Source organism: Perissodus microlepis, chromosome 19 (genome assembly GCF_051167445.1).
Source record: "Perissodus microlepis isolate ML-2025 ecotype Zambia chromosome 19, ASM5116744v1, whole genome shotgun sequence".
NCBI classification, from domain to species: Eukaryota; Metazoa; Chordata; class Actinopteri; order Cichliformes; family Cichlidae; genus Perissodus; species Perissodus microlepis.
The window spans coordinates 22485524-22502333 of record NC_140479.1 but is presented as its reverse complement, the minus strand read 5'-3'; the positions used below and the strand labels follow the sequence as shown (position 1 = coordinate 22502333).

General features: G+C 41.0%; 1 protein-coding gene across 1 annotated transcript in view; it reads right to left on the bottom strand.

The window, feature by feature from the left end:
- msrab (methionine sulfoxide reductase Ab) overlaps positions 1 to 402 on the bottom strand; it is a 39562-nt gene extending 39160 nt beyond the window's left edge. The window contains exon 1 of the mRNA XM_084913881.1: positions 176 to 402. Coding sequence (XP_084770007.1) covers positions 176 to 368 — 193 coding nt within the window. The 5' untranslated portion in view covers positions 369 to 402. The remainder of the gene's footprint in view (positions 1 to 175) is intronic.
- Positions 403 to 16810: the final 16408 nt, after the last annotated feature.

Sequence of the window (16810 nt, the reverse complement as noted above, 5' to 3'; positions counted from 1 at the left end):
CTTACTTTGCTTGCTCTGAACTTAAAATTTCTTAACAACGACGCTGTTTTCTGTCACTATTTTTCACACGAGCTGTTCTGATGTCACTCGTGTGCCACAGGTAACCTGGAGCACCAGGTGTCACCCCCGTGCCAACTGTTATCTTGGTACAAACTCACCACCGTGCGCTATTTACCTGCCACGACCATTTTCTCCTCCCTTCCTTTCAGCGCGGCCTCTCTGCTCGGCATCTGAGTTTTATCAAATGTTTTATCGCTCATTGTTTCAGCGACAGCGAAGCACACGTAAACTACGAGGAGCCACACGATCTGTGTTTGTGTTTGAGGGCGTAACTGTGAGGTTGCCCGAGTCTTCCGGCATGCCTCCATAGCGCCACGTCGTTCCGTTACATAGCGGGATAAAGGGGAGGGAGAAAGGGATGGAGAGACGTCGTCGAAAACGCCATCAATATGAATATTCATCGCGCGTGGGCAACGCCGTGCACTGCATATTAACTAGTCAAGGGGTTAATATGACTTTGGCACAAAAGCCTGCACAGCACCGTGTGCGGGAAAGAAATTAAATTTAAATAAATATCCACGGCGTCCAGCATGTAAATGAGCACTCGCCAGTAATCAGCGCTCATTCTGTAGGAGGTGCTACTGGTGGAGCGGGTTGGAATATAGATGTATGGAAGGTTATTTCCTCTTTGTGGTATTTTATATAAAGTAATGCTTGTTTGTGGTTAACGTTGATGAGAAACAGCATTAAGAGCTCGCAGTTAATATCTAACAAAATGGCTCTAAGCCCTGCAGGAGAAATGAAATGCAAACGAAGATGGGCCACGTTTTCGTGGACACAACTCTGACCACATAAACGATCCTAAAATATCGAAAAAGTCATGCCCTTTAATGTCTTTAAGACCGTACACCAGGTCTTCTTGGTTATTTCCGCTTTATAAACCTGTCACCTATCTTTAGAAAAATCACATGGAAGAATATGTCAGTGAAGAATGTGTGCTTACAAATGCTTGGATGAGGGAATGTAAAATCCCAACTAGTGCACGTTTATTATGTCTGGAGACATCATTCGTGATGATTTGATGACTAAAAAGGCGCAAATTCCAGTCTGAAGTCTTCAAGAAAGGCATACTTATCAATCATCTGACATCTCATTAGCAATGAAAGCTGATGCCTTGGATTGAAAGCTGAACATAATTTCAGTTTTGTGAAACAGACAAAAGAGACAGAGACTAAGAGGTAAAGAAACGTTGAAAGTATTGGTCAGCTGATGGATAACCAAGGACAACTAATTAATTGTGCCAGAATTTCTACTCTAGAATTTGTTGGTTTTGTCTGTTAAACAAAAAGTCCTAAATCTTTAGTTTAGGACTGTTGGGCAGATAAAATTTCTACTTTGGGAGAAAGTTCACCCAAAGTAGGAGTCAACAACAATCATTGTGTCCTTCACTGTCTCTGGCACTAATATGCTGTGTGATTTGCAAAAAACCCACAGAAAAAGGCAAAGGCACAAAACCATTTAAACTATTAGTCTAAAAAAAGTCACTCAGAGTTACTGCAGCAATCAAAAAGCAGAGTTTTACTGCAAATACAGCCAGACCAGGTGATGCGATAGTAATGACTGTGATTATTTATGTGCGGAAACTTAAAAAAACATTTTCGTGTGCGCTCCGAACCAGACAATGAGAATAACAAAGAATTTGGGGCATTGTTCCTATATCCTGCAATCCAGAATAACATCACACCCTGCCGCAATCCTCTTTTCCTCTCCCTCTCCCTCTTTCTCTCTCTTATCTGCTGGGGAAATGAAGCTCAATCACCTGCGGAGGAGCTGAGGGCGGCATTGGGGACTTTGCAATGCAAATGCCAGGTAATTACCCGAAAGCTAGGAGAGTGGAAGCACACGGATGAAAATAGAGGAGGCAGCGGAGAGAGGGAGAGAGGGAGTGAGGGAGAAAGAGAGCGATAGAAGGAGATGAACCAAGCACAAGGTTCACATGCCTGTTGATGCAGGATGATTGGGGTGTTTTCAGGGTGTTGTAGGGAATGTAGGAAGTGGAAAGGGGAGAAGGGGTGGAAGATGAGAACCACAGGAATGGATTGGATCTAAAAGGACTCTGTGTTGTGGGTTAATTTCTTCCTGCGTGTCAGTCTGAGTCTGTAAAAGTATATATGTTCATTCTGCCAACACATTAATTTCTAATAATATGCATAGTGTTTTTTTCTATGAGTGCAGTACTCAGTTGTGCCTGCACTTGGATTTGCTTGTGCCTGAGTGCTTACATCCACGTAAACATGTATGAGGGCCTGTGCGCATGAGTGTGTGCGTGCTCTGTAATGGGCACTAGTGCAGGTCGTGCTCATATATGCATGCGGAGAGCGACTGCATATGTCTGGCGTGTGACTCGTGTGTAGTAGCAGAGGATTTAGTGAGCATGCCAGCTTGCAGCTGCTTGATTGTCAGTGAGTGAGAGCAAAGAGATGTGCAGATGTGAGTGAGTATCAAAGAAATTATGAAATGACCTGGAATTAAACACTGCAGTACTCGGTATCATTGCATGTTAAGCCTTCTGTTAGATGGCGACATGGTTGGGAAGCAGGCTTGCATACCTGGTTTACACAATTTTATTTAATAAGACAAAAAGCCTGTTTGCAATTTAGTAAAGGACTCCAAACATCTGATTGTTTGTGTGTTTGTTGAAGATATTACCAAGCAATAGTGTGACTCACAAGCAGTTTGCACCTCAACTCAATAGCTGCCTCTGATTAACATCTAAACAGAACAGGAGCCAGCCAACCAGAAAACTGTTTTGGCGATTTAGTGTAATTGTGGCTTTGCAAAAGTCTCACTTCACCTAATTAGAATAATAAATCATGCCGCCTCGTTCTTTTCAAAGGGCCCTCTATCGTCTCGTCGAAGCAGGTGGGATTGTGGGATGGTGTGAAAAAACAAAGGGTTTGATTGCTCTGCTGAACCTACAGTCAGTTAAAAGCAACATGGCGCTCTCTGGGGATTCATATTAAAAAGTAAGGCTGTATCAATTCATAGAGCAGAGTGGGGAAAAATGAACTTGACAAATTTTGATTCATATGCTGGCCCATGCTTGACTTCACTTGACATAAACCACTTGGCTCATTGGAAAATAGGGAGAAGAGATGGGGGCCTGTTTGAATGACATGAAAGGCTGAGGCATGGCAGTACCTTTCTTCAGTTGTTTCAACAGGAAAGTAAATATACACTATAATGGACATCTACTATGGATGATAATATAATATTTGTCCATGTTATATATGATTTAGTAGTACAGTTTTGGTAAAAAGAAAGCAAGGTTTTGTGCATCAGGATATAATACTACTACTACTACTAATAATAATAATAATAATAATGTAGTCTTTAACAGGCCTTAAAATAAGGCAAATACAATCTCAAATAAACTACAAAATATTACATGGTGTCACTATTTATTTAGCAAAAATAAGCCAAAATGCAGAAACTATGTGAAAAGTACACCCTTGATTTGCCAGCTTAATAATAATTTTCTTTACAATATTATAAGTTCAGTGAAACTTAAGTCCTGTCACAGCACGTGAGACAAGTTGAGGTCTGGACTTTCCCTGCACTATCGAAACACCTTGATTCTCTTATTTTCAGCCATTACATTGTAGAGTTACTGATGTGCTTGGGATGTTCCATGCCTTGTTCCATGACCCGATTTCAGCCAAGCTTTAGCTGTTCGACAGATGGCCTCACATGTTTTTCATGTATTCAAGAGTCACATGAACTCGTCAAACTCACTGACTGCAAAGTGATCTTCTCCTGTGGGTACCAAATAAACCCAAATGATAACCCCTCCACCACTGTGCTTGACAGTTGGGATGAGGCATTTGTGCTGATATGCTGTGTTGGAAAAAAGAGAGAGGAGGCGTTCTCCTTTTTTTTGGCATTTCACAGTGTGACCTTGGGTTAAATTTGCTGGGAAGATTGGAATGATGGACTTTAAATTGTTTGGAAATGACGTTCCCAGATTGATGGGCAACAATGATTACTTATTTAAGATCACTGCTCATGTTTTTCCTCCTTGGCATTGTTTTAACACATACAAATGGCTCAGGGAGCAAACTGCCAAAACTTCTGCTCTTAGCGAGGTGCTCACGCTTGCTGGTGATCAGTTATTTAAGGGCATTTAATTTAGACCGAGTTATTTTTCATGCCCGATATGTAAAATAATAGAATAAAAAGGGGGTGAAGTTTCCTTTTACCATGACTATATAAACTCATTGCTCTCTTCTTTTCTTTGATTTCAATGAACTTCACTGACACAAGGGCAAAGGCAGTAACCTGAATTATAAAAATAGCTCAAAAAATTGTTTCTGTTTATCTGGACGTTGTGTTTGCAGAATGCTTCGTCATTCATCAAAAAGTGCATGGATTATAAAAGTCTGTTATTAATGTTGACTGTGCAGGTAATAATTGCAACCATCACTTAATTTTATTCCTCATTAATTTTTAAACTATTGCAAATTTTGTTAAAATGTCTTAAGAAAGTGACAAATGTTCATCACTGTGATGCTGTCAAGTATCTGATTTTGTGCAAGCAAAAAAACAAAAACAAACAAAAAGCTCCAAGATACTCGGATTACTTCTGTGTACAGAAGACCAAAAAAGAAAAATACAGGGAGTGCAGAATTATTAGGCAAATGAGTATTTTGTCCACATCATCCTCTTCATGCATGTTGTCTTACTCCAAGCTGTATAGGCTCGAAAGCCTACTACCAATTAAGCATATTAGGTGATGTGCATCGCTGTAATGAGAAGGGGTGTGGTCTAATGACATCAACACCCTATATCAGGTGTGCATAATTATTAGGCAACATCCTTTCCTTTGGCAAAATGGGTCAAAAGAAGGACTTGACAGGCTCAGAAAAGTCAAAAATAGTGAGATATCTTGCAGAGGGATGCAGCAGTCTCAAAACTGCAAAGCTTCTGAAGCGTGATCATCGAACAATCAAGCGTTTCATTCAAAATAGTCAACAGGGTCGCAAGAAGCGTGTGGAAAAACCAAGGCGCAAAATAACTGCCCATGAACTGAGAAAAGTCAAGCGTGCAGCTGCCAAGATGCCACTTGCCACCAGTTTGGCCATATTTCAGAGCTGCAACATCACTGGAGTGCCCAAAAGCACAAGGTGTGCAATACTCAGAGACATGGCCAAGGTAAGAAAGGCTGAAAGACGACCACCACTGAACAAGACACACAAGCTGAAACGTCAAGACTGGGCCAAGAAATATCTCAAGACTGATTTTTCTAAGGTTTTATGGACTGATGAAATGAGAGTGAGTCTTGATGGGCCAGATGGATGGGCCCGTGGCTGGATTGGTAAAGGGCAGAGAGCTCCAGTCCGACTCAGACGCCAGCAAGGTGGAGGTGGAGTACTGGTTTGGGCTGGTATCATCAAAGATGAGCTTGTGGGGCCTTTTCGGGTTGAGGATGGAGTCAAGCTCAACTCCCAGTCCTACTGCCAGTTTCTGGAAGACACCTTCTTCAAGCAGTGGTACAGGAAGAAGTCTGCATCCTTCAAGAAACACGTGATTTTCATGCAGGACAATGCTCCATCACACGCGTCCAAGTACTCCACAGCGTGGCTGGCAAGAAAGGGTATAAAAGAAGAAAAACTAATGACATGGCCTCCTTGTTCACCTGATCTGAACCCCATTGAGAACCTGTGGTCCATCATCAAATGTGAGATTTACAAGGAGGGAAAACAGTACACCTCTCTGAACAGTGTCTGGGAGGCTGTGGTTGCTGCTGCACGCAATGTTGATGGTGAACAGATCAAAACACTGACAGAATCCATGGATGGCAGGCTTTTGAGTGTCCTTGCAAAGAAAGGTGGCTATATTGGTCGCTGATTTGTTTTTGCTTTGTTTTTGAATGTCAGAAATGTATATTTGTGAATGTGGAGATGTTATATTGGTGTCACTGGTAATAATAAATAATTGAAATGGGTATATATTTGTTTTTTGTCAAGTTGCCTAATAATTATGCACAGTAATAGTCACCTGCACACACAGATATCCCCCTAAAATAGCTAAAACTAAAAACAAACTAAAAACTACTTCCAAAAACATTCAGCTTTGATATTAATGAGTTTTTTGGGTTCATTGAGAACATGGTTGTTGTTCAATAATAAAATTATTCCTCAAAAATACAACTTGCCTAATAATTCTGCACTCCCTGTATTCATGGTCTTTGAAGCTTGAACGATTGAATAGTTCAGCCCCACCCATTACCTGAATTTTGCTTAAATACTCACTCACACAACATCCAAGTACCAAAAATACTTTTATTTTGATTTTATAATAATTTCAGTGTTGCAGAGCAACAGAAAATGCAGAAGCCAAGAAGTATTGCCAATGAATAATAAAATATTGCTTTCTTATTCATAAATGTTCTCAGTCTTGACAGATAAAAGTGAATTTCTGTGGAGTGTGTTCTGTCAGCTCAGAAAACAACGAGAACAACGAGACAGTGAAGGAGAAAGTGCATCTATGTCTAAACTGTCCCTGTTCAACAGTGATTACAAACTGTATGCACTCGTTTACTGTAATCTCGGTCAGGATGTGGCCGTGCTTCTGCAGAGATAGTCGGCCAATTTGTACTCTCTCTTTAGAGTCATCTAGCATATCATTTTATTGAGAGTTTTGCATTTGTTTTGTCAGTGGTTCAAATAATTAGATTTATTTTGCCCACTGATTTTTACTTCTTTATAAAATATTTGTAGTCTAAGACATACTTATGTTGTAAATCTGGAGCACTACTGCAACTAAATACGTTATGGAGTATTAAAGGGGTTGTTAAGGCCTAGATTTTATATTTAATAGATCCTTCTCAAGTGATGGTAAGTGGGAGCACTTATTTTTTCTTATAAACCCACCTGCACCCATCAGACTTTTCTAAATTTATACCTTTATTTTTTTTCTCCCCTCAGTAAAATGTAATGTATTTATTAAGGGCTGTTCCACTGTTGTGGATGGGGGCAGAGGGCTACAACACGTGCTCACATATACTCATACTTAAGTCCCTTTTTTTTGCTGAACCTTTTTTAGAAACATTTTTATAGAGCAATTTTCCTCCCAAATAGACAATTTAACATTACAATATTGTAATAGAAATTGTAACATTTTATAAGATTTACAAAAAAGATAATTTGAGCAACTATTCCATTGTTTCTTTGTTTTGTTTTTAATAATTAGGGGTTAAATGGAAATGTGTTGTGATGTACTCATACTTGCCTAAGCAAATGAGTGAATGACCCCCCCCCCCCAAAAAAAAAAAAATTAAAATAAAAAAAATTAAAAAATTGAAAAAAAAATTAGAAAAATGTTCTCCTTAAATTGATGTCATGAAAAAGTTGCTCAGCCAACTCTGTGCAGAAATATAAGGATAAAGTGGGAAGGGGGGGAGATAAGCACAGAGAAAGCCAGGGGTGATTAGAATGTAGCTATGTAACACCAGCCCACTTCCTCTCCCTCTCACACCGGTGCTTCACCCATGCTAAGAGTGGCTGGGCTAAGCTACTCTTGCCCTACATACAGCCTAAACAGCAGATTACTGGCTGTCCCTCTAATCCCATGCACTAGGGCATGTGCCACTGTCACCATGCACCAACCACCCAATCACCCTGCAGCCACCACCACAGTCCCTCCTGTTCTGTTAGCTCTGTAACCCCCACTTCAATCCATAACATCTTCTCAGTTTCTGTTTACGGTCAGTCGTTTTGGAGTTTTGGTTTTAGTTTTATCGGAAAAAGAAAAAGAAAAAAAAAAGCCCGGGATAAGCAGATATCAAAATACCTACATTTCAGTCGCTTCCCCCTCACTCTCTTTTCTCCCCGTCTTCCCTAGCAACACCCAGTCCCATCCTCATGCTCCCAGTGCCCCCCACCCTCGCCCAGTTTTAACCTCCTCATGACCACCTGGCATGGGATAGCTTCCTTCAGTCGCTCAGCCTCACCTAAAGCACCAGGCCTGAGATTAGGGTTAATCTGGACCTGGTGTCATCCTGTCTCTATCCACCACCCCCATAGCCCCATTCTTTCCTCCCTCCCTTCCTCCCTCCTCTTTACCAAAGAGGCTTTGGTTTAAAATCCTTTATTGTGAACCCCCGCTCCCTTTGCAGTGTCTTTCTGCCTGCTGCCAACTGCAACTTTTCCTCCCGCACCACATCCTGAGCCAATCCTTAAACAGATACTGGTAGAACCTGTCCCCGAGCTATGCTGGTTAAGAGATGCAAGCAAAGGATTTTTTTTTCATTGTCTCTCCCTTCAGAATAAATTTTGAATTAGGCAAGAAGTGTCAAGTTTTGCACATGCACTACGCTAAAACGAAACGCTTGCTTGGGTATGTGTATAGGAGCATGCGGTAATACATGACTATACATAGGAAGCAGCCTTATTTTAAAAAGACTTGCTATGTGTTTGCACGTGAGTGCTTGTCAATATAGGGTAAGGAAATAAATGAGACAGTAAAGAATTCATCTTCTGCTGTACTGTCCCAATCATGCACACATTTAGCCAGCCACGCTCTTCTGTTCCTCTCACCCCAAGGACAAAGTGAAGGCATGGAGGCCTGAGTGGGATGAAGAGGCACCACAATGGTGCTGAGAGCAAAGATGCGTAGAAAAAGAAGACAGAAAGGGGAAAAGATACAAAGCACTTAAGCCCCTTTCCTTTTTTTTTTTGTCTCCAAAAATAAATGGCAAATTCTCCCTCAAGCAAAATCTCCTGTCTTGAGTTGAAAGGCCAGCAAAAAGCATTTGGAAGACAGATACTGGTAGAAAAGACGAGTAAGAGGTAGGGTAGCAGCGACAGATGTAGGACAGTAATAAAGAGACTTAATGTAAGGGGAAGAGAGGAACACCCTTGAGCATATAAACTGCATAACTTGGATGCTTTAACGATAAAACAGCATGAAGGATGCACTCAAATGAACAAAAGGTGCTGAGCTTATAATGTTAATGTTAAATTCCTTGTTTAATCATAATCAGACAATTTACTGAGCACTGTTTAATTCCTTCTGATTACACAATGTGTGTTCATTTATTAAAAAGAGTGAGTATATGTAACATAATGATTATTTACAGGGATTATTTATACGATTAAACAGGAGATTCCTCAGCTCTTCGGGAGGCAGTAACACACTCCCTCCCTCCCTATCTCCCTCATACACACTATATTAGCACAAACTCACAGACAAATACTATGAACTTGATGGCATTATCGTTTATGTAGAGACCTAGGTCAAAAGTGATGCTAAAGGTCTGCTAAATGGATTAGGAATATGAAATCCCGGTACGCTAACAGGGAAATGTGGGAGCTACCGGTAGCGTGAGAGTGACTGATTAAAGCGGAGAGAACATGCTGAGAAGGGAGAAAGTCTTAAAACAAGTGGAAGAAGCGAAAAAATGTTCAAACCGATTGTGCGAGAGTGCCAAACGTCCACAGAGAGCACGAAAGAAAGAGCGAACGATGTGGTTAATGGATGTAAATTAATTGCTGTCATGTGGATTCTGATCCCAATAAATTAGGGTCAGTGTGGTCTCCGGTGCCATCTCTTCATGGCTGGGCAAAGGCACAAGGGAGCCTTGATCTGATACACTGAGACGCAGGAAAAGGCACACATATACATATATACACACATGGAAAGTCACAAAAATGGACACACACACTCTCACGAAGACAGCTATTTAAATGTAAGACTCAAAACGATGAACAAGAAATATAAGATATATGAATAAATGAGTTAATGAGTACAATTTATAAAGAAGATTTAATTGAAACAAATTATGAAAGACTATTTTTGAAGTATTATATATTAAAATTTAATTAAAGCAAAATAACGATACACAATAAATCAGTAAAGCTCAGCTGCTGTTTAACCTGCCTATCTATAATTTTCTGGATTTTCAACCCTTTGCTACAAAAGCCTGTTTATCGTGAAGTGATTTGATAAATCCACCTCAACTCCAAAGAAAACACTGGGTGCCAACTAGTGCAGACATAACTGGTTTATAAATGCAATGAGGTCCAATGAATTAGCCATGGTTATTACCGAAAATTGCCACCGTGCTTTCTGCTTGACTAGGCTGCAAAATTGATTTACCTTATTTCTTTAGTCTATGACAATCACAAAGACATCCTGCTATTATGAGGGCTATGAGTATTATTGTATGTGTTAATCGGGAAATATGTGAACCATGTATTTTAATTACAAATCATACTAGAGCAATTTTAATAACAAAAGCCTTAAAAAAAAAGCTTGCCTATACATTAAAAGAATGTGCAACACTGCAACAACACCAAACTGCAATTCATGAAAAAAAAAAAATCAATGGTGATGTTAACTTTTTCATATTTTTTAAAATATATATTCATTACAGTTTACAGTATGGATTGTCCCATAACATATACTGTACACTGCGTTTTCTTTGAAACTGTATGCCCCCAAAGCAAATCACTCGCATTCAAACAATAATATCTCAACATGAGAGAAATGGTGCAAAATGGGAAGTAGGTCACATAGCAATTTATTTGACAAAAAGGGATGGGGGTGGGGAACTGGGGCATGCTGTATGCAGAGGCAGCAGCAAAAGGGAAGGTTTTTGGGAACACGCAGATCAGATAGTGTGAGTTTGCACGTGCATGCGTGTGTGTTTGTTTGATAGTGGCTGAACGCGCATATGATCGACCTGGAAGTGAAGTGCGATGTGGTCACAAGCTAAATGAGGAGTCTGGACAGTGAGGAATTTTCCTTTTTTCTTTTTTTTTTTTTTTAAAAAAAGGCTAGCTAATATTACCCAAACACACACACTCATCAGCAGCTGTATTGCCTACTCTAGTGAAACTGAAACTGATATTGTAGTCACTCGACCATATCAGCGCAACTGACACAGAGAGCGTCAGCAGCATTGATCAGCTGTCAATGAACAGCCCAGCTGCCCCGACCTCTGACACAACAAAACACATACACATACAAATGACCTGTGTGTGTCACCGCCGATATTTAGAGAGCAAATACCCCAAATCCATATAACCTACTGTAAATACATGTATTCCCTTGGAAAGACACCCACACACTCATAAGCTCTCTGGCTCCTTCCTGAGCCTGTTTAAATCCCATCATCACTGAACGTCACATCTATATGATTTGCAAGTGCAAGAAGGCCGTACAGCACCATTTTCCCCACTGACCTACATGGTGCTAAATGCTACAGCTTACCTAGCAGTACACTTAAGGACAGTGAAGATGCATTTTCTCAGTGACTTTTTACTAACGCCTCAGTGTAGTTAAAAAATAAAGTTTTCAATTTAAAAAAAAAAGAAACTATGTTGTGGTACTTTAACATAAATACATTCTAATTACAGGTGATAAATTTCAAAATATCAGATTATAAAAAAACTAAAGATTTCCAATTTTGAAATTTGATTTATATTGTTTTCTTGTACCAACACAACCATGCTTTAAAACACATTTAAAGCATTGCATGAGCTAACTTTACAACCTTTACAAAATAGATACAAATAAAAAGAAAACGTGTGTAATTCTGACTATGAGCCATTCTTAAAAGATAATTAAAATATTCTGAATAATTAGAACATCACTCATAAAGACTATTATAATCCTGGTGGGATGTAAATAATACATACATACAGAAACTGGTGCGTGAGATTTATGAATTTGCATATTGAAGGACTATCTACTGTATATACTCTCAATACAAGACAATCTGCACAGACTGCCGGGAGGACCTGTAAAGCCACATTAACACATGAGAGAGGCTCTGGAGCACCAGTCTTTTCTAATGACTCGATAATCCGACCCAAATGCTGCCTGCTTGCTAATCTCTCCATCAGATTACCAAAGTAGGGACGAGCACTGTCTATTTGCCTGTCTCTCTGTCTTCCTGTCTGTCTGTCTCTGACAGCTTGTCTCTTTGTATAATCGCTCGTCTATTTCTCCTTTTATTTTTTCTGTATGATAAGACAAAAAAAAGTCTTTGCTAGCCTCTCTATGATCCTCCGAGCTGTGCGCTTGTAAGGTTGCATGCCTGTTCGCCCGCTCTCATCCTCACGTGTACAAGCCTTTAAAATGGAGGACGAGGTTGTAAGGACATTAAAATGCAGTTGCAAATCTTTTTTTTTTCCAATGCCACGCGAAAGTGCACAATCCTTAACACACCTGATACAAACAAATAAAATCTGCAATATGCATGAAATGTATGGCATGTAATTGATGAGCATAAATATTAAGTTCAAGCTTTCGTCAATTCATAGACAAAAAAGTATATATATCTTTGACAAAAGTGTATTCCACAAAAACATAAAACACATTTTTTGTTAATGCCTCTGAGGTAAACCTTAACTTATGTTACCTCATAAAATCCATCTTCCCATGCCTCATAAACAGAAGGCCAAGCTGTCCTCCATTTGTAGCCAAGCTATTGAGCTCTGCTGCGGTGTTATTGTGTATTCCCGGTAAACAAATGTAAACTAATGTCATGTCGGTCACACGTCAACCAAGTCTAATTCTATATATTTATTATAAAACAGTGGCACAGTTCTTTCTTTTCTTTTTTGCCTGTAAGGCCTCACACAATGTCTCTTTGATTTTTCATAAATCATACTGTGTGTGTGAGTGTGTACCTCTGCGTAGTGTTTGTACCCGTCTGTGTAAGAGTGTGTTTGGATTGATGTGTGTCTCTGTCTAACAAACTGTAGCTCAAACTGCTGTTGACAGTCTGAATAACTTTTGACTTTTAGCTTTTCACAAAATAACACTCGACGCAGCTAACGCTAACTGAACATGTCCCTGAATTATCCCCGTATATGTGGCAGTTTGGGCAGATTTAGTGACGGGCTCGAGACAGATCATATTTTCTGTGCAAAAATAATATCAAATTCTACACCATTTCACTCCATCAAGGTATGTAATTCTCTGCGATATTTAAAGCAGATATTTGACGCTTTTGTAGAAATGAAGCTCAAAGGGGTGTGAAGTAAATGTGTGTCAAATTGCTACTGTGGAGACATGCGGGTAGTTTAGCCTGCGTGATTTTGGTAATGCCTGACAAAAATCACACTGACAGCAGTGGCCAAACCATATGATTCATGCTTCCAGGATTATTTTAAACTGCATCATTATAGATAGCTGAACATACAGGAGGTAAAAGATCAGAATCTGATGCTGCTTATATGATTTCTAATCATTTGAGCTGCACATGTAATTTACACTATGTGCTGTTCAGTGTTTATTACTGTAAAACAGTTACCACACTTTCCAAAAAAGATTGATTTATAAAAGCAAAAATTGTTTCATCCTACAAATATAAAATTTAATTTAACTACAGTATGTGTCACTGTGTTGTGACATAGCTGAAAATAAGTCTAAAAATGGTTGAATTAAGATTTTTTTTAAGTATAACACACAGGGACAAATCAAAACATGAATGTATGAGAAAAATATTCTCATCCAGGCTGAATCTCTTCCTGCAGAGATGTGAAAGTTGTAGATGTCGACACATTTCAAAATAATCAGAAAGGTTAGGAGCGGGGATATTGGATTGAGCTAAGTGGTGAAGTGAGGCATGAGACGGCAAAGAGAAATGGAGGGAGGGATGGAGGGAGCGAGAGATGGAAAAGGAGTGGTAATAAAAAAAAGAGAGAGGTGAGATGGGTCTGGGTGGATTTAGTGTTGTTAGCAGACGAGCGCCCCGTGTGCATGTGTTCATGTGTTTGCGAGGGCGACAGCGGGGGGGTATTACTGTGGCTGTCCGGTTCTCTGGATCAGCTGATGGCTACGGATGATGGAGCGGAGAAGGGTCAAGGGTCAAAGTCTTGCATTGTCAGCCTGGCCCCACTCTCCCGTGGGGTTCCCTCCCTCTCTCTGCCCCCCTCTGCCATCCGTTCCCCGGAGCCTCCTGCACATTTACATACATTTATCAACACTGTGTGTTGCCCTGTTTTGTCGGGAAAGAGGCTGCGCTGCACGGCTTACTGGCTGCGTTACCCCTGCAGTTACTGCAGCTCATGCATTCCTTCAAATCATATTTGCAAGCTTTTTATGTTGTGTCCAGGCACTGGTGCATGCTGTGGATGCGCATCTGCATGAAACATCTATGCGCCGACTATCTGGTCAAGTTTGTGTGTCTCCCTGCACATCTGTGTGTGTGTGGTTGTGTGTACGCCTGTGTGTTACCAGGACAAGACAAGGCCTCCCATCCCCCCTCCCCCAGTAGGCATACCCTCCTCGCCCTTCATGCCCCCTCCCATTCCCATCACCCCCCACCCCCCCTTAACACACACACACCTCCCCCACTTTGCCTGTGTAATCCCTGCCAGCTGGCCCTGTTGGCTAATCCCTCTGCACTGATCAGCTGGGCCACGCATCCAGTACGGGACAGGACAGGGACAGGGGCAGATAGGGGCGGGACACTCTATGTGCGTGTGTGCGCGTGTATCTGTCTGCATGTGTGTTTGCGTGCGTGTGTGTTAGGTGGGGGGTGGTGTCGACCAGAAAGCATAAATTGAAGCCCGTGCCTTCGCCTCGGCGCAGTGTGTCTGTGTGTGAGCCAGTTGCCTGTTCCTCCTCGTCCGTCCATCCATTATCTCTCTCCTTCTCCTCCTTCTCCCTTGGATCCTTATACATATATACCTGCCTGGCTTATATATGTATATTTTACATCTTGGGCTTTTTTGTCTTCCTTTTTGGTTTTGTCTTGAGCAGATCCAAATGGATTTTTCTATTTTGTGGTGACTGGGTAGAATTTAGTTTTGTTTTTTTTTGTTTTTCCTGCTACCCTCTCCTCTTTCCCCTGACTGCATGCGTGACACCTGCCTGCCTGCCTCCCGTCCCTTCAGCCCCTTTTCCGCCATCCCACCATCCCCCTGTGTGACTGCTCCCCTGCTCTTCCCAACCCACAAGGACCTTCACAGGATGGAGCTGCGCAGGCACAGCTACAACTACAGCGACAACAATCACAGAATCAGGACCAAGGACCCGAAGGAGGAAATACACTGCACCTTCTTTGCAATTTTTTTTTTTGCTACGTCTTTAGTGAGGAAGGATATATTTGATCTGAAAAACAAAAAAACAAAAACTGTATTAAAAATAGAAAGGACCTGAGGGCAGTGATCAAGAGTTGTAAAAAGAACGATTTTAGCTGTAATGCTATCAGTTTTTCAGGAGAGTCTTCCGTAAGGGCAAACAAGCTTAATTTTTCCTCTTGCGCTTTTGCTTTGGGCCGAACATTAATATTCACTTTTTTTGTTTAGTTACTTATTTACTTATACATACATAGTTTTTAATTACAGGATGGAGAGTGTTGTTATTTAGACCCTGTTTTCCAGTCTGTACATAGCTATAGTTGCATGCGCAGAGCGGCACAGAGAGAGAGAGAGAGAGAGAGAGAGAGAGAGCAGTAGAGAAGAGATGGAGAGTGGGAGGGAGGGAGGGAGGGTAAGGGGGAGATAACGACACAGCTTTACCAACTGTAATGAAGAACTGCTTGATCTGGTTAAACCGTACCAAGCTCTTAACCAGGAACAGTGGAGTCAGTGCTATGGCGAGGATAAGGCGTAGCTGTGCATCGTAACGTGTTCTCATAAATATCTAGTCGTCGTCCTTTGTTTTGCTCTGAGGGGAAGATGGTCTGCAGGAATGGTAGCAATCAGGTAGCTGGGCTGCTGCTCTCTTTATGGTGCAACAAAGGTAGCTTTGCTCGCCTGCTCTATCTCCCTCCCTGTTTCTCTGTGCTTTCCTCTCTCTGTGGTGCTTTTTTTATGATATGCTGTAGTATGTGTATACAAATGTGTACACATGTCTTAATGGTGTGAATTCTGTTTTGATGATCACAAAATGTATTTTTTTTTTTCATCTTTTTTCTGCTGGAAACCCTCTCTTTTGCACAGCTAGAACCGCATGCATGCATTTACATACTGTGAGCTGTTCCAATAGAAGAATCACAATGTCACTGGCTTGTATTGTGTATGCTTTTTTTCCTGTATTGTTTGTATTGAAAATATGTTTTCGTTGCAAAGGGAGAGTGCATGTTAGTGTGGGATTAGCATGCAATGTACTTTGTCGTGTAGAAGGACCGCATAGCAGCCCCTGAGGCTTCAGGGACAAGGAATCACAGGTGAGGAGAGAGGAATGACAAAGTCAAACAGGGATGGAGTGGCGAAATCCAAAACAAAACGCACATTGAAGACTGAGAAAGTGACAACATTTAGCAAAGAATGCGCATGTTAAAAATTGCTGTAGTGCAAGCATGGTAAGTGAAGCGATTAGAAGCATCGAAGTAGCTGGGAACATTTTGGAAGTTTCGGTTTGGGCTCTTTGTGTTCACAGTGGACCTTGATTTAATTTCAATACAATTAAGGCACGCGGTGAATGCCAAGAGAGAAGCCACAGTCTTCGCTCACCTGAGAAAACAGTGTAAAGCCCATCCAACACAGGAAAGTGGCACTGGTAACTGCACAGATGGGTGTTTGCTACCATCCTATGGGATTAGGAAGAGAATCAGGAAAGTAGGCATTAGGCAGAGCTACTGAACAGTGGCCTAACACAGGTGTACAGATGAGTTAATGCAAACCACAGAACATATATTCTTTAGACATTGAGGGAAAATAGGTGAAATAAGGACACCACAATCACTGGGTGCCAGGCTAAGCCTATACTAATAAACTGGTTTTCCATAACGTCAGGACAGACAGAGCCATAGGCAGCCTACCAGTGTTGGTCCTTTGGCCAAATGAAC